Consider the following 23,044-nt stretch of genomic DNA (forward strand, 5'->3'; position numbering starts at 1 on the left):
TTATTTAAAGTTTCGCTTATGCTTTTATATTTAAAGTTTTGATAATGCATTCATATTTAAAGTTTCGATTATTATGTATGATCAACATTTGTTTTTCACATTTAACTCAATTGCTATGTTTGATTTGCATGCAAAAAGGTCATTACGGACCAATAGTGAGTAAAGTTCAAATTGGGTTACAAATTATCTTAAGTAAGCATGTTTCTTCTATTTTATGTATATTGCAGAACAATGAAATAAAAAATAAAAAAAATAATAAATTGTTGCCCTTATATGTATTCAGTGGAGTACAAGATGTCTATATAAATTGTTGAACAATTTTTATAAATTGTAACTATTATAGATGACATATTGTTTTAAATTTGACATACTTTTAAGTGTATTGTACTTCAAAAATACTAACCTAACACTATTGTTATAATATTTCCTATTACTATAAGAATCGATAGTAATGTTTACTTTTTCTTTTACTCCCTAATTTACAATGAAAATGAAAATAGACAAACATTTTGTTTGGTTATTCTTAATTTTGTTGATAAAATTTTATGGCTTTATTCTATTTTTCTTATTATATATGAACTCATTATGTATGATGTTGAAATCCCATATTATTTTAGTAATATTTATTTAATAAAAATTACGATACAATAAACAGTCGTGCATCGCACGGGTTTAAAACTAGTTCATAATTGAAAAGAGGAGGGATTTGGGCACGCGAGGAGGGTGTGTGTGTGTGGGGGGGGGGGGGGCAAGTAATGTTCCTTACCATGGGGTGTAGATAAAAATTTGTACTAACTTTTTGTAAGTTGTATGACATTGTTGGTTTTTGATTTCTAATAATAATAATAATAATCATAGTTGTTTATGGTAAAAATACCTTAGACACGTGGACCAATCAAGGCAAACCCATGGGCAGTCCAAGGGTTGATCCAAGGGTTAGCCACTTGGCCCGTGGGATTCTGTAAGAAAAAAATAAATTAGTACATTTGTGTTATCTACTATATATGCTAATTTATTTGATAAAAAATACATCCATATTAACCTTAACTAACAATTGTACAAGTACAAAACATAATACAAATCTGAGCTACACTTGGCATTCAGCCCGGCCTTAACAATAGCGGGTTGGCTGGGTTTTACATGGACTTAGGTGGCTGGGCCACCTTTTAAGAGATGGATTGTCTAGGCGGCAGGTGAGCGGGCCTAGCTCAAAACTAACCATCTTTAATAGTCCGAACAACCTTGTATGTATACTGCCCACGAAGAAGTTCTTCTATATTTCAAAAAGTCAAGTCACCATTCTTCAGAGATGAGCTCTAGTAAAATTGTTTTAATGTGAACCATGTCAAACCAAGACTATCAAAATCCAAGCAAAACGGGTATATAGTTATGAAGACTCTTGCTCTTATAAATGCTTTTACTAGCCTTTTATGGGCTAGGTCCTAGGAATTCCCTTAATAACCACTTTGAGCTACTTTACAGGTTGATTTTGCTATTCCATTCACTACTCAAAATTATTAAAAAATTAGAAAAAGCTTTTAGGCAACAAGGCTCATCTTAAGGCTATTAAGATATTTTATTTATATTTCACTTATTTAAATTTATTTTGGTGTAAAGGCTTTTATTTGAATTTATTTGATCTTTTTATATCTATCTGAATATTCTAAACTTTGTTTGTTTGAAATAAGTCAAAATAAATTAAACAGTTTATTAAGGACTCAGTCGGTCATGTTCCATAAGCTTTTAACACCTTATGACTACCTTCTAAGTTCTAACTCAATATCATAATTATTTACATGCCCATTCCCTTGTGGCTCTACCAAGTCATCTAGTAAGTTTTCAATCATATCATTGCCTTATATTTAACGACATGCTTTGAAATAGGCTTCTTACTTCCCCAGTTTTTCCTCTCCATATCATTCTATCAGTGATATAGGGAGAAATCTGATGAGATTTCCAACCCAGGAAATACAGGAGATTTTCAGAGAAATTGGAGGAAACGAAGGAGGAAGAAGAAGTAACAGAAGAGAGAGAGAAAGAAGAGAGAGAGATAGAGAGATAAGATCAATGTATTAATTTTCCTAATGAGACTTAATACAATGCATGATCTATATAGCTAGCTAATTAAGCTTAAGAACAAAGCAAAAGGAATCTTATTTTCTAACAACCAGGAAAAGGACAAAACCGAGTAACAAACTCAAGTAACTAATTTTTCCGTGAGCAATATATAATTGAGCTATAACTTATCCTCCCCCTTTAAGCAGACTTGTCCTCAAGTCAAGAGATGAGTAGATTCAGGAAATTGAGCTACAAAGTCAGAGTAGTTCAACCAAGAAGTTCATGCCTAGGTGTATCCTGCCATTGAACTAGCAATTGCTCAGTAAGGACCCCAACAACTTAAACAGTTCGTTTTGCTAAGATGGCAGTAGGAATTTGAGAAGGAACTGATGGTTTATCCAAAACAAAAGGTATAACAGCTACAGTAGGCAGTGCACCATGAAAACGTTTCAACTGAGACACATGGAACACATTATGAATTTTTGCTGTGCTAGGGAGATGAATCTTATATGCAACCTTACCAATTACTGCAAGTACTTTAAAAGGACCAAAGTACTTAGCAGAAATCTTAGTGTTGCTTTTGAATTGAACTGACTGTTGTCTATATCCTTGCAATTTAAGCCAGACCCAATCCCCAACCACAAAGCTTCTCTTAGAACGTTTCTTGTTAGCTTGAACCTTCATTCTGTGTTGAGCTTTGACCAAGTTATCCTTCAAAATCATCAACACAACCTCCCTTTTTGCATGCTCCTGTCAACTACTTCATTACTTGACTCTCCAAGGAGATAAGGTAAGTGAATAGGAGGAGGTTGACAATAGAAAGCCTCATATGAAGTCATTCCAGCCGAAGAGTGGAAATGAGTGTTGTACCACCATTCAGCCATTGGTAAATACTTACACCACTCACTAGGCTTGGCATTAGTAACACATCTCAGGTAAGTTTCCAGGCACCTATTCACCACCTCAGTCTGGCCATCAGTGTTAGGGTGATATGTTGAGGACAATAAAAACTCAGTTCCATAGAGAGAAAACAGTCTCTTCCAAAACTGGCTCAGGAAAATTGAGTCTCTATCACTCACAATACTTCTTGGCCACCTATGGAGCCTAAAAACATTATCCAAATAAGCTTAAAACACCTCTACAGCAGTAAAAGGATATTTTAAAGCTATGAAATGAGCATATTTACTTAGTCTATCCACTACCACAAAGATCACATTTCTATGCATAGACATAGGAAGACCAGTAATGAAATCCATAAAGATGTATGTCCAGATTTACTCAAGAATTGGCAAAGGCTGTAATGCACCAGGTTTAGCAGCAGTGTCATACTTTGAGGCCTGACAGGTTAAGCATTTCCTGACATAGTGACTCACATTCCTAGCCATACCCTCCAATGAAAGATATGTTTCAATCTCTTTAGAGTTTGATCCCTTCTAGAATGCCCTGCTTCTAGTGAAGCATGTTGCCAGCCAATCAATTTCTTCTTGAGGTTATCATCTGGCCCTACCACAATCTTACCATTTCTTCTGAGTAAATAATCCTGCAGACTAAACCCAGCAACAGTTTCACCTTGATTGAGTTTGCCAAGAATAGCTTGAGTGTTCACATCCAAGGTGTAGCTAGACTTGATGTATTAAACTAGGTCTGAATCTATTACTGATATAGCCAATAATAAGAACTCATATCCCTGCACTGTAGATAGGGCATCAGCAACATTATTTTCATGCCCAGCCTTGTATTGAATCTCATAGTCAAAGCCCATAAGCTTAGACAACCAAAATTGCTGAAAGGGAGTTGAAATCTTTTGTTGTAAAAGTCATTTTAAGCTCTTTTGATCTGTTTTGACAATGAAATTAGATCCCATCAAGTATTGCTCCCACTTTTGGACTGCAAAAACCATAGCTAAAAGCTCCTTTTCATAAGCAGAAAGCTTTTGCTACTCAGAACCAAGTAATCTACTAATAAAAGCTAGTGGGTGCTGATTCTGTATCAAGACTGCCCCAATTCCTGTCTTAGATGCATTTGTCTCTACTTTAAATTGCTTAGAAAAGTTTGGAATAGCAAGCACAGGAGCAGACACTATTGACTTTTTTAAACTCATAAGCAGCCTGGGCCTCATCATGCCAATCAAATGCTCCCTTTTTCATCAAATCTGTCAAAGGTTTGCTAATTATGGCATGTCTTCTAATGAACTTCCTGTAATACCCAGCCAACCCCAAAAAGCTCCTCAACTCTTTCACAGAAGCTGGAGCAGGCCAAGAATCAATAACAGCCACCTTGCTAGGATCAGTTTCAACACCATGACCTGAAATGAAATGCCCCAAGTATTCAACCTTGGCAGTAACAAATGAACATTTGCTTTCCTTGGCATACATAGCATGCTAAGACGTTACAATAAATACTTCAGCTAGATGATGCTAGTGCTCCTCCAAGCTCTTGATGTACACTAAAATATCATCAAAAAACACCAAAACACAGTTTCTCAGTAAAGGTTTGAACACAGCATTCATCCAACTTTAGAATGAGGAGGGGGCGTTAGTTAGACTAAAGGGTATAACTAAGAATTCATAGTGCCCATCATGAGTTTTAAAAGCAGTTTTGAACACATCATTAGGATGTATTCTAAGCTGGTGATATCCTACTCTCAGATCCAACTTACTAAAGATAACTGCCCCAGATAGTTCATCAATGAGCTCATCCAAAACAAGTATGGGAAATTTGTTCTTAACAGTTCTCTTGTTCAATTCTCTATACTCCACACAGAGTCTCTAGGTACCATCTTTCTTTTCCACTAACATAACAGGAGAAGCAAATGGGCTGGTGCTAGATTGAATGATTCCCCTATCCAACATTTCTTGCACCAACTGTTCAATGATTTCCTTTTGTTTCAAAGGATATCTATAAGGTCTGATGTTCACTGCTCCCATACCTTTCTCCAAGTGAATCCTATGGTCAAAAACACCCCTACTGGGAGGTAATCCTGTAGGCTCTTCAAAGACTGCTGCAAATTTTTGTTTTAGAGTCTGCAGCTCCAAATGTTCACCATTCTTGTCACACACCTGCACCATACAAGAATTAATAGGGATGGAGATGTCAGAGACTTGTATAAGACAAATATGTGAAGCATCAGTTAATAGTTTTTGAGAGGGACCAGCTGCCAGAACTTTTAGCTTCTTAATAGGAATTCCTTGAAGTTCAATATCAGCACCCTTCAATTGAAACTTCACTGTAAGCTGGTTGAAGTTCCAAGAAATAGAACCCAGAGTGCTCAACCATTGAATTCCCAAAACCATATCACAGCTTCCTAGAGGAATGAGCATAACATCAGCAACATATTCATGCCCTCCAATGGAACAAGTGAATTGTTTACAGATAGACTGACAGACCAACTGATTGTCATCAACAATCATGATAGCTTGGCCTTCTATTGGTTCACTCTTACACCCAAGCTTGGTAGCCAAGTGAATGTCCAGGAAATTGTGTGTACTCCCTAAATCAATCAAAGTGTGCAAGGGAGTCCTTCCCACTATGGCTTTAACCCTCATGGTGTGAAAACTTTGACCACCAGTCAATGCACTGCAAGAAATGCAAGAAATGCACTCCTCCTCTACCTTTTGTTCTTCTAGCTGAACTACATCAGTATCCACCTCATCCATTCCAGGAATCACAATAGTAAACAATTGAGGTTCCTTAAATGAGCATTTGTGATTCCTATCATAAGGAGCATCACAATAGTAACACAAACCCTTGGCTATCTTCTCAGCTCTAACATCAGCAGCGCAGGGACATACTTTGGCTTCTGGTAAGGTTTAGAGGTGGGTTTGTAAAAAGAAAAGGGTGGTGTTAGAGGTGTAGGCAGTAAGGGTGGTTGTTTGGAAGTTTGGCTAGGAGTTTGGTAAGATTTTTGGGATGTTGTGGGTGGTTTGTAGGATTTTTGTGGGTTGGCTAAAATTAACTCATCTTGCAACCTGGCATACCCAACAGCTGCTGCAATAGTCTGAGGTTTGAAAGCTCTGACAAAGGGTCTAAGGCCAGGCTTAAGGCCTCCAATGAAGCTTTCAAGCAGGTATTGCTCAGTCAAACACAAACTATTTTGCTGCATAATAGACCTCAGACTCTCAAACTCATCAACAAATGACTCAATACTATCAGTTTGTTGGAGCTTGTTAAATTCCTCTACTACATTCAACCCTTTCTCATCCTTAAAACGAGCATTAACATCAATAACAAAATCACTCCAATCAACCCTAGAACGAGTAGCTAAATAACTAGAAATCCAGTTTTCAGCCTTGCTAGACAGATTCAGAGAAGCCAAATCAACTTTTTGATCCTCAGGGATTTTACAAAGATCAAAATATTTACAACATTTTTTAACCCAAATTCTAGGATTACTACCATCAAATTTTGGAAACTCAAGTTTAGGATTATACCCCAATTTAGGCTGACTTATTCGAGCATAAGATTTAGCTATCTAATCCTTCATAATCTGCATCATCCCTAAAAGGTCTTCAATCTGTTTAGCAGAAGCAGCAGATGCAACGGCCTCAGCTTCGAGCTTCTTCTCCATTGCTGTGAGCTGAGCTTCCATTCTAGTTACTCGAGTAGTGAGAGAAGGTGCCAAAATGTTTTTAGACACAGAGAAAACAGCGGCAGCTCTGATACCACTGATATAGGGAGAAATCTGATGAGATTTCCAACCCAGGAAATACAGGGGATTTTCAGAGAAATTGGAGGAAACGAAGGAGGAAGAAGAAGTAACAGAATAGAGAGAGAAAGAAGAGAGAGAGAGAGAGAGAGAGAGATAAGATCAATGTATTAATTTTCTTAATGAGACTTAATACAATGCGTGACCTATATAACCAGCTAATTAAGCTTAACAACAAAGCAAAAGGAATCTTATTTTCTAACAACCAGAAAAAGGACAAAACCGAGTAACAAACTCAAGTAACTAATTTTCCCACCAAAACTGAGCAATATATAATTGAGCTATAACAGTCAGTCAACTTGATTCAAAGGTTCTTCTTTGAATCTTAATTTTTGTAGAAGAACAATAATACTCCAAGTCCAAACTCTCTGAAAAAATGAGACTAAATTAACAACAACAATAAATAAAATAAATGTAATACAAATAAGTACTATGAAAGCAGCTTCACGATCCTGTAGCATCGTTATTATTGTTGCCGGCTATTAATGTCAATCAATCTAAATCCACTAAAGTACATTTACGAGTATATTTTTATCCATTTTTATTTTTCTTATTTAGTATGAGTAGTAATTTTTTAGTATGTTACCCCTCCGTTTTTAATTACGTGCTTCATTTTTCTTTTACGACCGTTTTTAAATACTTGTTCTATTTTCTTAATTGGAAAACTTTTATAATATTTAATTCATTTCTTTTACCTAGTGGTACCCAATTGTATTACTTTTAGATTCTTTCTCCTCTAATTTACCTTTCACTAACCCTACTATCTCTATATTTTATTACTTTCTCCAATTTCTCCTAAAACTCCGCAAATGGAAAAATGGGGATCTTTTACCAAAACGGCTAATTTGATAAAGTATTTGCCAAAACGGCTAATTATAAAATTTAATTCTCAAACTAGCTAATTTATTAACTTGGAAGTAATTTATCTATTTCTTATTTTTCTTTGAACGTGTTTGGTTCACTTTATTATTTTTTAATTTTTTTGTTTTTCTTAATTTTTAAAAAGATTTTTTAAGTTGGAAATTTTAAGCAATATACAAAAAAAACGAGTATGCAAACAGTGGCAGAACTCTAATTTCGATCCAAAAAAAGCCCTAATTTTACTTCTAGATCATATCAATCACAAAAATTTGAAATTTCAAGTAGTAATGCTCTATCAAGACTATCGCAAATTATACCACGATAAGGGAAATAAAGTATTGTTCATCTTTTCTGGAGTAAATAAAATGATTCTATGGTCAAGAGTTGTATAACTCTAGTTATTTACAATCAAGACTTGATTGTTCCTACTTGCTTTCTAAATTTTAAACTTTTATCTTATTCTAATACACCTTTTCTCCCTGTAAGTGCGTTAGAAACTTTGGGCCTTCAGACCTTAATATATTTCTATCTTTATGTTTTTTTTTTTTTTTTTTTTTAATTTTTCGATTGGAAGTTTGGATCAATTTTTTTGAGTAATTGTTTATTTTGTGTAAAATTTTTAAAAATTGAGAATTGTAAAATATATTATGTTGAATGTTATTGTTCAAATTAATGGGATATTTTAAACTGTGGCATTAGATTTTCCCATAGAAAAACAAAAATCCAAATTTTTTTTTTTAAAAAAGCTATTTTTTTTAAATAAAACATTTTTTTTTTAAAAAAAACCCCATAATATGAACCAAACCGGTTCAAAGGAATATAAGAAATAGATAAATTCCTTCTAAGTTAATAAATTAACTAGTTTGGAAACTGTTTTGGTGAATACTTTTGTAAAATTAGCCATTTTGGTAAAAGATCCGAAAAACGGAGGGACTAGTTTTTGAAAGAATTCAATTTAACTTGTATGCATCTACATATAACCATTAAATATACTCTTGAAAATTGTATGAAATTAGGAATTCATAACAAAAACACGAACAAATCAGTGTAATTAGTGTTTATATTTTTATGATATCCTAAATTTGTACGATTTTCTAGTTTAAATTTAATGCTTATATATAAGGCTTATATACTATGTATACTGTAGTATTTTTTTTTACTACCTCCGATTTTTTTTTTTTAGTTGTAACTTTGAGGTATTATTTAAGAGATATAAAATATTCTAAATTTGCAATTAAAAAAAAATCGGAGATAGTATTATTTATATTTATGATTTTAATTTTTGAAAAGCCAAATTTCATCGCTGTTAAATTAAATGCCTCATTTTATTTAGTACATATGTCAAGAGCTTTCTTTACGTTGAGCTAAACCAGTGGGTCGACTTCCTATCAATAGAGAACTAGGTAGGAGCTAAGGTAGGATTTCTAGACTCGACTTCTTCCATTTTTTTCACCCTGAGCTAAGGTAGGATTTCTAGACTCGACTTCTTCCATTTTTTTCACCCTTCTGGCTTTAGGTACAAATTATAAGTTTAACCAATAATATCTTTTTTTTTTTTTTTTTTTTAACACATTAATCAATAGTATCTTTAACTATAAATAAGTAAAAAAGTTATATAATACTCTCTTCGTCCCTAAAAAAATGACCCTTTTGGTCAAATTTTAATCCCAAAATATTCATCCCATTTGCATTTAAATATTCTCTAATTTACAACAATATTTGTGTAAAATTAGCTTCCCGGTGTAAATTTGTTTTTTCTATGTACTTATATTATTTTCTCTCTCTATTTTTTTTTTCAAATCCCATGTAAATTTCCCTTTTCAATTTACTTTTATTAGCTTCCCATGTAATTGTACTTCCAACTTAAATTTCTTAATACCCGTGAAAATTCCCCAAAAGGGTCGTTCTTTTAGGGACGAAAGGAGTACAAGTTAAAACTATTCTAACTAGCATCTATGTATATAACTATATTTAATTTACTTCATTTTAATAATTTCAACTTTACCTAATTTACTTTAAATAATTCCATCTTTCGTTTATTCTGTAATAATCTCAACTTTTACTTGCATTTTCTTTTAATAATCCCAAACCAGTCCACTAAAGTTAACGACCTGTTATTCTAGGTTGCGTGACACGTGTCAGGTCGTTGGTCCAAAAAATAAATACAGAGTAAATAAAATTCTAGCCACCAACCATCGGTTGTGGAACCTTTTCTTAAAATTACCGGTAAACGGGTTTGAAGAAAGAAAACATAAGTGAAAGTTGAGCTTATTGCAGAAAATGCGAAAGTTGAGATTATTTTAAAAATTGGGCAAATTTGAGACTATTAAAATGAGTTTTTCCAATTTTATAAGCATAAACATTAATTAAAGTGGTATATATTAATAGTGCAAGTGTTCGACAAATTGGGACATTATTTTTAATGAGAGAGTTGTAGATTTTGAAACATATATGGAACGATTTTCTTTTTTTACCATACCTATTACTTGTATAAATCTTCTTCGTACCACACACATTCTTTAACATGTAAAAACAGGTGTATGTGAGTGTGTGACGTTATTCTAAACTATGAAGGGCCACTTGAAGATTTTAAATAAATGCAAGAAATAGCAGTCCACAAGTCTAATAGTAACAAAATAAACACTGATATATATCAATGCCAAAACAAAAACATAAATACAAAATCTTATTTGAATAAACCTCTAACTCACAAGTTGTGGCCATCATCCATTTTCCTTCGCACAAACACACACTCTCCTTCATCTCACCATCATACAATTGACACTCCGTCGATTTCTTCACCTCCTTCTCCGTCCTCCCTTAAATCGAAAACCTTATAATCAAGTCGTTAGTTGATGTTCAATTAAATATACTTCGTACGTAATACTATTGCTATACATAAATTAAACTGTCACATATAATTAAACTATAATCCTATACATATATTATTATATCTTTGAATATATTATTATTATTATTATTATTATTATTATTATATAGTTTATTATTAATTAGCCTTATCTAGATTAACTATTTTTCTAGGGTAAGTAAGTGGCCTAGGGAGGCTTTGTAATGCTTGCAATATCACCCCTAAGGAGTACCAAAGATGGCAACAACAAAGGAGGTACGATGGAGGCGAATTTCTCGATGGGAACGGACGATTTCCCGGACTTCTCCGGTACAAATCTGCTCGATAGCATCGATTTCGATGAGTTGTTTATGGGCATGCACGATGGTGATGTGCTACCGGATCTTGAAATGGATCCGGAGTTATTGGCAGACTTCTCCATTAGTACCGGGGAAGACGAATCATCCGAGTTTAATAACTCGTCGTCTGCTATGTCTGTTGAGAACATTATTAGTCCTAATGATGATGGTAACATAGCTTCATTTGAGGCTAGTTATGAAGGTAACTATGATGTTGTTAGTCAAGTACTTGAGACGTCGATGGAGGGTATGGATAAAGATGATGATGGTTGTGGATTGAAGACATTGGAAAAGGAGGGGATCGAGGGGAAGAAGGATGTTAAGTCGGAGTCTACAACATCAACGATTTCATCCTCGAAAGAGAGTAATAACATGAAGAAATCATCATCCTCGAGTTCAAAATCCGGGGGTAATAATAACAGCAATCATCAAGGGAAACGAAAAACAAAGGTACTAAATGAGTACATGTGTAATATTTATGTATGTATTAGTACAAAATAGCCAACATAACTTATCTTAAATTTATTACACGGACTATTGTCAATCTTTTCGAAATAATAGTTCACGGGACTATTATTTTGAAAAGTCAGACACGCGCATATTTTGGATTATTCTGAAATAATTAATAGTTGGGATTATTATGAAAATAAAACGAGACATAACTCTTCATTAATCACTAATTAGATGCATTGCATAAATCAATGTTTGTTATTAGGTGGATTGGACACCCGAACTTCATAGAAGATTCGTGCAAGCAGTGGAGCAACTAGGAGTTGATAAGGCAGTCCCTTCGAGGATTTTAGAGCTTATGGGAATTGATTGTCTTACTCGCCATAACATAGCCAGCCATTTACAGGTTCTTACTTTTTAGTATTCCGTATATTTTATCAATTTTTACTTTGCAATATTTTTCAATAATTCGAACTTTAGAGAGAGTATTCACATTTATTGATACTTCATCCGTCTCTAAATTACATTCTTACTTCTAACATTTATTCCTCACATAATAGAGAAAAGTAGGAATGTAATTTAGGCACGGAGGAATTACTAACAAGTAAAATAAAACTGTTAGTAAAAAGTGAGATGGTCCAAAGTTGGGGATTTATGAAACCAATTTTTCTTTCTACAGTATTATTATATTGAACGCTAACATTTGTAAGATTATTTGATTGACCCAACTGGAATTTTCTTAGTATCCTATATGGGTGTCTAGGTGATTTTACTTTTGATGAATGAAACAAAATCTTGGCAATTATTGTCTTGTCATATTGCTCATAAACATAAACATAAACATAAACTTCCATTTATATTCTTGATATTTGTGCAAAATTTTAATTGTTGATGAACAATTTCAATTCAATTTGTACTTTATAGGATATACTTGACCTTGTTGTAAATGAATTGAAATAATCTATTCATACATATGGCTATATACAAGAATATATGACGTGAATTTTATATAAAAACCTAACTAGCATTATGATTATAACTTAGTTGTGATCGCTACTACAGAATTAGGGTTCAATTAATTTTGGGTTGTTATTATTATTTTATTGGTATTTTAGCCAAACACCATTAGTCACAAAATTCTATAATCAACCAATTTTATTTTTACAAAGAAACTATAAAATTATATTACCATAACAAAGCCAATGTTTATTACAAGTATATCACAAGCTTACTTAGATATCTATTTATATGTAACATTCTAAAAAATAAACCATGTATGCATGATTCTCAGAAATATCGATCACATCGGAAGCATTTGCTAGCTAGGGAGGCCGAGGCAGCGAGTTGGACCCAAAAGCGACAAATGTATGGTGTCGCGATGGGAGGTGGTGGCAAAGGTGGTGCAAATATAAGCCCATGGTATCCACCAACAATGTGTTTCCCTCCGATGACAACAGCTATGCACCCGCCTTTTAGGCCACTACATGTATGGGGTCATCCAACCATGAATCCTCAAGCAAGGTTGCATTTGTGGCCAAAACAAGTTGCTCCTCCTTCAACTACGCCGCTACCACCAACATGGGCACCTCCACCGCATCCACCGCCGCCTACGGATCCATCATTTTGGCACTCAGCTCACCAACGTGTAAGCTCCTATTATACTACATGCATAGACCTTATCATTTGTTTTACCCTATAAATTTTAATAATTTTTTTTTGTTGTTTAAAAATCAGTTTAATTCAAAAAAACGGAGGATTCAAACTATCTATATAAGAATAAATTTGCTTTTAAAAAACTAAAAATATGAGTTTAATAGCGTGGAGAGGGCTAGCTACATGCCTATATGGGCATGTCATATTACATAACATTACCTAAAAATTAAATTAAATATATTGCAAAGAATATATAGAATTTGATGTTAAAAAATAATCTTTAGATAGACTTAAAAAAAAGGAGTAAAGTTTGATTTTCATAAAGTTATTTAAATATTTAAGCTACTTATTAGAAAAAATAAAATAAATAATAATTATAAAAATTCTATAATCTGCTTAAAAGCCTGGAGGGGGTATTTTATGAATATCAATTGATTAATAATAAGAGTAATAATTCCTCTAGGTTATAAGGTGGTATTTACTCTTTTCTCACCAATGTATGTAGCCAGCTCATATGTGCATACCCAAATGATTTTAGCTGTTAGAAAATCTTAAAAAATGTTTTAAAATAAGATATTTTGACAATACTCTAAATATTTAAATTTATAAGTTAAAGCTTAAACTCGTTTTCTAATTCAACTCGTTGAGCCCACGAATTTATAATTTTTTATTTAATTTATCCCAAGGACTAGAGGAACTTTTACAAATAATGGGGTATATGCTAAAAGAATCTTCTAAATTCATGTTCGATATGGTAAAGTAAAATTAAATTAGAGAGAATATGTTACTTGATTTGAACAAATTTGCTTTATATTTTATTAAAGGCTTATATATTATAGACTATGATTTATTACTAAATTTTGATCTACATAATTTAGAATTCATCACGGGGTATATAATAATTATAATTGTTATTATTAATGTTATACGAGTAAGAATTAAGATATCGAAAATATATTTGGCTAAGCACAAGTTCATAATGGAAGAGTGTATTAATACAATAAAGTTTTTTGGAACTTTATACGACACTTAGTACTAAGTACTAACTCACATGTACAAAGTTATATGATCTACATACTCGGTGCATATCACCCAAAGGTTTTATATGTGAAGAAACTATATATCAAGCATGTTTTTATTAGAAATGTAAATTCCTACCGTACTTTATAAAAAAATACAAGATTACTCTTGTGAATAGTGTGTTGCTAATTATACCCTTTAAAATATGTATTTACATGCATGTTTACCCTATTAATATATACAAATTTCAATTTTGCATTTATTTATTATTTTTTTTTATTTGCCTTTGCTAATGTTAATTGTGTTTTTTTTTTAACTATATTAAATAATGTGCAGACATTTATACCCATAAAATACTTATTTAATTAAATATTTCTCTTATTAACCAAAAACTAAAAAATTAAAGCTCCTCAAACAAGGCTACCAATGACGCACGCATTGCGCGCTTTAGCCACCCTAGTTATATAATAATATGAAGTTATTTAACAAACACAAACAATTTATCTATTTCCAAAAATAACAAAAAGGACTAATAAGAAGTCAATCGAGCATCATTATGTTGTTTCACTAGGGTATTACTTTTTATAATGCAATCTCGCCGAGATATAAATCTATTTATAGACAATCAAGTTTTTTATTTATTTATTTATTATTATTATTTTTTTTGGTAAAGGTTAAGGTGGAGACCTTTTTTTTTTTTTTTTTTTTTTTTTTTTTTTTTGAGAAAAGTTAAGGTGGAGTCTTAAAAGAAAATAAATAAAACTTTGTATGCCTTTCTTCTCAAAAAAAAAAAAAAAAAAAAAAAAAAAAAAAAAAAAAAAAAGAAAAGAGAGAGATAGAGAGAGAGGAATAAGAAGAAAGTGGAATAATATCCAGTTCCAATAATGTGTTAGAATAAATCCAAGTCTCGTGTGGGAGTCTCTATCATTGTCCCTCACCCTAAAACGGCATATTGAATTGGTGTGTGTGGTGACCCCATCACCGCCCTGCTATCCACGCCACCAACAGTAACAGTACTAACACCTCATCAATTTTTTTTTTTATTTTATTTTTTTTTTTTACCAAAACTTTTAAATTTTAGCCATCAGTAAATAACCATTTTATAGTTGTGTTTTATTTGATGGCTTTATTTTTATTTTTTTTTTTTTTTTGACAAAGGGATAGTTTTGTATACAACGAGCATACATATAAATGTGCTTGTCAATATGATTTTTTTTACATCAATTCTTAATTTTAACGACTGGTAAAGTTATAAGTTAGGTTTAAGAAATAGAATAAAGTAAGAATGTGGGATGTAAAAAGATGAGATTGTGTGACAAATAAAATTAAATAATTTAAGTTAGAGAGGAGGAGATAATAGAGATAAGCCAAGATTAAAGAAAGTAAAATAAGCTTAACAAAAAATAATAGGTTAAAATTAAAAGTGAGTACAACAAAAAAGAATGAAACGAGAACATTGCTTTAATAGTAGGTAATATGTAGTTCCTTCTCTTTCTCCTTATATTTATTTCACTCTTTTATATATCCAATTAGAAGATTCTTAAATTGAGAAATATGTATGAGCATATATACCACCTTTTTTAAAAAACAAAATACTTTGTCCGATTTTAATGCTTACAACACATAATTTTTCACGATGTTTAAGAAAAGTGGGTCTCACATGTTATAATTCTCTTAATATGGAGGTGAGAGATTGTTAGAAGAATAATTTAGTGGGTTGTGAGCTTAAAATTAGGATAATATTACAAATTTCAACAAAATAAATAAATAAAATAAAATAAAATTATATTGGGTTGTAAGTATTGTGATATTTTCATCTTAGGCAAGTGTTGAAAGTATAAAAAAATGGAGGAAGCATATATATATATATGTACAAAAAAAAAAAAAAAAAAAAAAAAAAAAAAACAGTAGTGTAAAAGAATTTCTGATTTTCTAGAAAATATAAAAGGTTTGTATAATATTTTGATTGAAAATATGCAAGTCTTATTTTAAGAAAAAAGGTTTCACATTTTGTAGTTTTAATATATTAAGAAAAATTAAGAATAATATGCACGGTTAATATAAAAATAAATGCACACAAAATGATTCACATCTTTCTCATCTAAATAAAAATTTTCTCATTTATATTACCTTTGCTTCATAATGTTTTTGACATATATATATATTTTTTATCATCGCTTAATGTTTTAAGCATATGCTTTGTATAACAAACTTTTTTTGTACTAACATTAACTTGCCCCTCTTAGGCTCCATTCATTTCATCTTATTTTTGCTGAACTGAAATTAGTTTTGCTAAACTTAAATTATTTTTATTGAACGGAAATTAATTTTATTATTTTTACTGATACTCTATTATATTTCTTCTTTACAATTACTGATTTTTGCTACCCAAAAATTATTTTATTGAACTAAATTTATTTTTATTGAACAGAAATTATTTTTTTATGAATATTAAATTTTTTTAAGGTGAAGTGAACACAACCTTACTTTATAATATTTACACTTACTTACCTTAACACGAGATGTGATAATGAGAAATATATTAAATTATGTTGTGCATAAAAATAATAATAATAATTAAAAAAAAAAAAAAAAAAAAAACAGAGTAATAATTGAAAAAAAAACCAAAAAAAAACTAAATGGTTATTTTCAAATTTTGTTTACATGCAGGCTTAATATAAACGAACAAAAAGTCAATTTTAACTTAATGGTCCCGATTTTTCAACCACAAGTTATGAGATTTTTTAAAAATAATATAGATTTAACATATTGTTTGAATATTCAACATTATTCTATGGATTATTCTTTTTTTTTTTTGACATCATCTATGGATTATTCTCGTACAAGCTGGATTATATAAATAGGCAATGTACTTTGTATGATGTTAATATTTGAAAGAAATAATTAACCCTTTTTTGTACGCAGAGAGTCGGAGTAGCACCAGTTCAAGGGATTCCGCCACACACCATGTACAGACCAGATCAACAAGGCCTCCGGCCACCGCCAGCGACGCAGTCTGGGCCCCACTCTTCATTTGACCTTCATCCGGTGTGCATCTATATCATTAATTATTTTTTTGCTAATTACACCTTATTAGAACAATACAAAAAGATTAGCCTCTTTTAACTACATAAAACCAATATTTCCAATTAGTTGTTAATAAAGGTGTAAATGAACCAAAATGTTCAAGTAAGCACACCCGTGACAGTAGATAGAATAATTGGTGTTAGTGTGTAGTCATGATACTATATACCACATGCCGTGTTTTAGGGTTTAGAATTGTAGAGACTCCAATACCATGTTAGAATTGAATTTTTCTAAGTTGTATTTCTCTATTCACAAGGTTTATATATACAACCTAAATTCAAGAAATCAAGGAGATTCAGCTACTTACACAGACCCACTAGCTAAATACAGTATTAGGGCTTTACAAACAAATACATTGTAATAGTAGGGCTTTAAAACAAATTCTGTATTTACTTGTAACAGTAGATAATTCTAAATTATTGATAAATTATCTACTATTACAATGTAGGTTTGGTTAGGATCCTTTTTCTTAACCTATAAAAAAAAAGTCTCAACCTTTTCAACCCAAAGTTTTAAGTTATTTTATGCTTAATTTGTGTAAAGTAAACTTGAATTCAAAATTTCAAATATTGACTTAATTATACTAACGTACTTGTACTAGTACTAATAGATGTTTGCATCTCTATTTCTATGTATAAACTAAATTATGTAAATCATTAATTATTATATTGTTTGCTGATTTTGCCTACGAGTATTTACATCAATTTATCATGTTTAATCACTCTAACAAGTGTTCTTGTTTACATGATAAATTAAAACAGTCGAAGGAGACTATAGATTCAGCCATTGGAGACGTTTTAGCAAAACCGTGGCTGCCGCTTCCTATAGGCTTAAAACCTCCATCCATGGACAGTGTTATGGTGGAACTTCAGCGTCAAGGCATTCCGAAGATACCACCTTCTTGTGCATGAACTTGATCATATAATGATCGCAACACCTTCCTTTTTCGTTCAATAATGATATACGTACGAAGGTGTTTTATTTCAAGTTCGCAAAAGAAACACAACAAAATACCCCCAATTTGACGACATATCATGCGTGTAATATAGATGATCTCCATCTATTAGCACATGTTCCTCTTTTTGTTTACATGCATTACCCTCGATCAGTTGTCGCTTTCTAAGTAGGCAGCATCTTTGGTTTATCCGTGTAACAACTGATTAAATGGTTTGTGTGTTACAACAAAATGTTTTGTGGACTCTCCATTGTATGAGTATTATTATTTGTGAATAAATTTTGTAATATTATGAGGCATTTGCATCTCTCACTGGATTTTCTATGTTCTTCTAGTTTGTAAATTTTTTGTTCTGCCATCAATATATCATCAATAAATATTATTAAAAGTCATGGCAAGACATGATGTTTTGCCATGTGTCACCAATTTTGCCATTTAGCATATGATTTGTCGCCAAATCATACCATAACATTAATTATTGGGAAACTCCACGCATTAACTTCCATGTATTAATGTTAAGTTTAATTGATGAACTCTTCTTATCCATGACAATTTCCCTTGGAATGTAACTCTTTAATAATTACACAATAATAAAGTTTGTAAGAAATTAAACAGTACTCCATTTTTATTTTGTGCATTAACTCATAAAATTGTAATCATAAAGTAAAAGATTTTTGAGCAGGAGTATTATATATTTTGACATCAAATTTATAAAGATTTGATTTATCATATTTTTATGATTTTAATGTAAAAAAGTTATTCTTATAATCAAACCAGCTCATACAAGCAACAAATTTATCATATTATATATATATATATATATGTGAAACCACTAAAGCTCTCAATGACAAACAAGCCAAAATATATATAGTTCGATTGAAGTAACTAATTCATAATGACCCGGGGCATCGCCCGGGCCAATAACTAGTTCTATTCTAAATATAAGGACAATGTATTAACTGGCATCCTTGCTTCCTTAGTCTAGGGATTTGAAAAAAGGACAATGTATGCATGCATGCTCTTGGATTGATATTGAGTGTTGTGCTAACTACTAACTTCGGATTTGAGTTAGGGCATGTTCAAATTTGCTAAGCTGAGCTTAATTTGAACTGGACTGAACTGAATTGTTTATGAGAGAAGGAAATTAGGAACTGAACTAAAATTAAGCCGAAGAGAACAGGTCCTTAGTGTAGATATGTAAAAGGTGTCTTCCCCTTTAGCATCTGATGATGAAATCACCACTTGCACATCAGCTCAATGAGCAACGATGGTGTTTATAATGCATGCCTAAACAAATCTCTTAATTTTTAGGCCCTATTCTTTTTAGCTACTCTGCTCTGCTTAAATCACTGAAAGCCCTTATTTGAAGCCCATAAACCTAAGTCAAACCCGCAAACCTCAAAGTCAAACAATGAATCACTGAAATTTCTTCCTACAGAATGAACATATAAAGTTGTTTTGTAATGAAAGAATTAAATTAAATAATTGAAAGAGAGATTTGGGACCAAACCCTCAGAAATTAAAACCTTTCACATCTAGGGCGAAGGCAACTTCGAACAATGCTAGGTGTTTCTTGGTCCCGTGAATGCGGAATTTTGTATGTAAAAAGGTTTGCTTAGAAAAGAGAGAGAGAGAGAGTAAGAATAAGCTTTAGCTTCGAGAGAGAAGAGAATTAGAGAGTTGTTGATGAAAAACGGAGATTTTAGGAGGCTATTTATAGAGAAAATCAGCCAAACGGATAGAAAAACATATCAGAGTTTCGACGAGGAAAAAAGAAGTTAGCGCCAAGCGCTGACCATTAGCGCCAGGCATTAGCGCCAGGCGCTAATTAATTTTTTCACGCGTTTTCTTAATTCAGATAAAATTTGGCCGTGCAGAAGGGAAAAATCGTATTTTCCTTAAAAACACTCTTTTATTCTAATTAAAACTCCAAAAAATCAACAAAAGTCAATTTATTAATGCTAATTAAATTAGGAATGAAAAGAACCTTCTAGAAGAATCTAGAAGACTAAAACCAATCCTAATTGCATTAGGAATAATAAATCCATATTAGGCCCTCCTCTAGATCATTGGGCCGCATATAAGGCTCAAATCGGGCACAGTTTAGTAATTTGGCCATAACTTCCTCATTATTCATCGGAATTGGGCTTATAATATATCGTTGGAAAGCTCTTTTCAAGCCTCATCCAACTACACTATTATTGGAACCATACTATGGACCAACCAAACTGGATTGGCTGTTTTCTTAAAATAGGTTTTCAAAAATAGAGAGAAGAAATTAAAACTATCTGCAACACTAGACTTTCCACACTTTCACTTCATTCAATTATGATTCGATGTGAAAGGTACTCATCACCGGGTTTGGTTTTGGGGAGACACAAATGGGTGTCTACAGAAGCCCCCACTTTGACTGAGTTTGGAGAAACGCAAGTTTCGAAAACAAAAGTCAAAGTATCGATAGGGACGGAGAATGATTCAGAACGTTTGGCGATCCTAAATCACTCTTGTAACGCCAATACCTGCAAACTAGTGTTAGTTAAACAGATAAAAGAGTTAAGAAACACGTATCTTGCACCATCGAGCAAACGTCTCTTGAAGTAACCGATTTGCTGCTGCATTGCTGTATTTCTGTAATTTTTTATGACTTCCTGCAAGCTAGAGAATGCTACGCTTGTAACTGCCTCCAATCCCGCCATGATAGACTTCTGCAAGCTAGAGAACCCCATCGAAGGTTGCTTCGCTTGAAACGACCTTCTAGCACTTTGTGACCATCTTCCGTAAGCCAAGGAACACGAACGAAGACAACTTCGCTTGAAATCACCTCTTGTTGTTTGTGACAACTCTCCGCAAGCTAGGGAACGCTGCCAAATATATCCTCACTTGAAGTTATCCTCATCTATTGCGATACTATTCCATGGAAAATTACCAAAGACCCACGCTTGTCGATCTTTAAAAAGCTCACGTGAACTTTGCTTCCGCTATGTTAGTACGTCGGTGCTTTTGCTTCTTTTGCACCAGTATGTCGGTGCCTTCTGCTGAATTTTGAACCAGTATGTCGGTGCCTTTTGTTGATTGAACCATTATGTCAGTGCCTTTTGCGATGAGCCAATGCTTAGGCGCTTTAAGCTAAGTGAGACGATCGTTCATCAAGTCTATCACTTTATTAAATTGTAATCGAGCCGATTACCAAATCATGTCAAATTTCTCAGAGGGGCTAACTGGCGTACCAAGGAACCCAAAAAATATTTCAAGAGGTCGAAATAACCGCAATGAGTGGCTGAAATATTGCTAGCGCTGCATTCTTGGCTCTAGCGCCAGACGCTGGCACTAGCGCCAAGTGCTAAGCCTTATCGTCTGGCGCCAAGGCCTGTCGCTTGGCGCTAGATTCGGGATTTCCATATATACCCCTTTCTTCTTCATTTTCGCTGCTGCTGCTCAGTTTTGCTCGTGAATCGCTCGTGAACTTCAATTCATCCGTTCTTGCTCGTTTCTCAACCGAATTCGCTCAAATTTGTTGCAAATCAAAGATTATTTCATCCATTTTCCCGATCTATGTAAGTTTTCTCCAAACTCACTCCAGTTTTTATGAATTTTGCGCATGTTTGTTCACGATTTTCTTGAAAATTCAAAACTTTAATTGCTTAATTCTCTTTGTTTGTCAAATTTTATGCCATGAAATTGCTTGGTTATGTTTATATATTGCTTTGTGATTAATTTGAGACTTGTTTGACTCAATTTGGTAAAGAGACGAACAAATCACCATTGTTGGACCTCTTAAGGTCAGGAAGACAATGTGGCTTGTTCTTGATGTTTTTGCTAGCAATTCTTGTCCAATTTGTAATAATAATTACCATAGTATTGCAAGAAATTGTTTGAATGCTTGAAAAATGCCGTATATGTTCAATTTGAATTTGTGCTCTATTTTAGTACTACGTACTCTGTTTTTTGCAAACATAGTATCATGCGGCTAGGAGAACCTTAGATACTATAGAACCTTAATTCATGATGATTTTGCACAATGTAGCATGGCTAGACAGCGCGGTTCCGGTTCACGGTCTCGGGACGTACGACGAGAGCACGAGCCCATAGAGGACGACGCCGACCCGTCCACTTCTCTCGGTCCTCTCCCTGAGTGGGACGAGCGGACTCTGTACTTCTCTCCCGTCCACCACATTTCTGAGAGGGTGCAACGTGGGATCACGGTTGGTAGGACGCGCTGCCACGGTTCAGGCCTCGACACCTTGGGCAACCTGTACAAGATGTACATCGGCATCGACGGAGAGGTGAGACTTCTCTGGGAGTCTTGCAGACTTACTGCTCTTTTTAAGACCTCGGAGGCCATGATTGCTTCTAGCGGGGGTCAGCACGTGGCTCGTGCCCTGGTGGAGTTTTTTTGGGACACCACCAACACTTTCCGCTTTCCTTGGGGTGAGATGGTCACCCCGACCGACTTCAGTCTTATTATGGGACTGGAGTTTAGCTTTGTTGCGTTGCCGTTTGACAACGAGATCAGCGTGTTTTCTCCTGAGGTCAAGGAGCTGTTGGGTCCGATTGCTATTCGGGCTCGTGCCGAAGTAGAGTCGACTCAGTTCAGTGCCAAGGGGATTCGCCGTTCGACTCTAGCGGCGGCTTTCGAGGATGATGCGACTACCCGAGAGCAGCGGGTGCGCATCTTTGTGCTCATCTTGCTGTTAGGGACGTTTTCCCCTGATAAGGGTAGTAGAGTGCTGCTTTACTACCTACCTGCAGTCCGTGATCTACACTTGATTGGGACTTATGACTGGGCCAGCTTGGCCTATGCTGACTTTGTTCGAGCGCTACGAGACTCGTGTCGACACTGGTCCTTCACAGGGAACGTCACTCTATCCGGCTTCTAGAGAGTCGTGGAGGTATACTTTATCTCCCATAAAGTTTAGCTCTGCTTTTATTAGCACTTGCTTGATGCTTTTTCCCTTTTGTAGATTTGGTTCTACGAGTACTTTCCCTCAGTTGCACCGGCGAGACCGTCGCCACGCAGGTTTCCAGTGAGTGCCTCTTGGGGAAGCCGC

General features: G+C 33.6%; 2 protein-coding genes across 2 annotated transcripts; one reads left to right on the plus strand and one right to left on the minus strand.

Annotated features, from left to right (window-relative positions):
• Positions 1–2,780: 2,780 nt before the first annotated feature.
• On the minus strand, positions 2,781–7,224 carry LOC145575574 (uncharacterized). The gene is made up of 8 exons (XM_081633422.1): positions 7,195–7,224; positions 6,549–6,739; positions 6,036–6,449; positions 4,835–5,769; positions 4,137–4,363; positions 3,446–3,682; positions 3,337–3,395; positions 2,781–3,162 (listed from the first exon to the last, which is right to left on the minus strand). The coding sequence occupies exons 1-8, from the start codon at positions 7,222–7,224 to the stop codon at positions 2,781–2,783; spliced, it is 2,475 nt and encodes an 824-aa protein (XP_081489548.1).
• A 3,161-nt stretch (positions 7,225–10,385) lies between these two features.
• On the plus strand, positions 10,386–18,308 carry LOC145574804 (transcription activator GLK2-like). Its single transcript, XM_081632665.1, has 5 exons — positions 10,386–11,281; positions 11,547–11,687; positions 12,573–12,926; positions 16,880–17,002; positions 17,803–18,308. Exons 1-5 carry the CDS (start codon positions 10,697–10,699, stop codon positions 17,950–17,952), a joined length of 1,353 nt encoding a protein of 450 aa, XP_081488791.1. The 5' UTR covers positions 10,386–10,696; the 3' UTR covers positions 17,953–18,308.
• Positions 18,309–23,044: the final 4,736 nt, after the last annotated feature.

This window comes from Chenopodium album, chromosome 13, assembly GCF_948465745.1.
Source record: "Chenopodium album chromosome 13, dcCheAlbu1.1, whole genome shotgun sequence".
NCBI lineage: Eukaryota > Viridiplantae > Streptophyta > Magnoliopsida > Caryophyllales > Amaranthaceae > Chenopodium > Chenopodium album.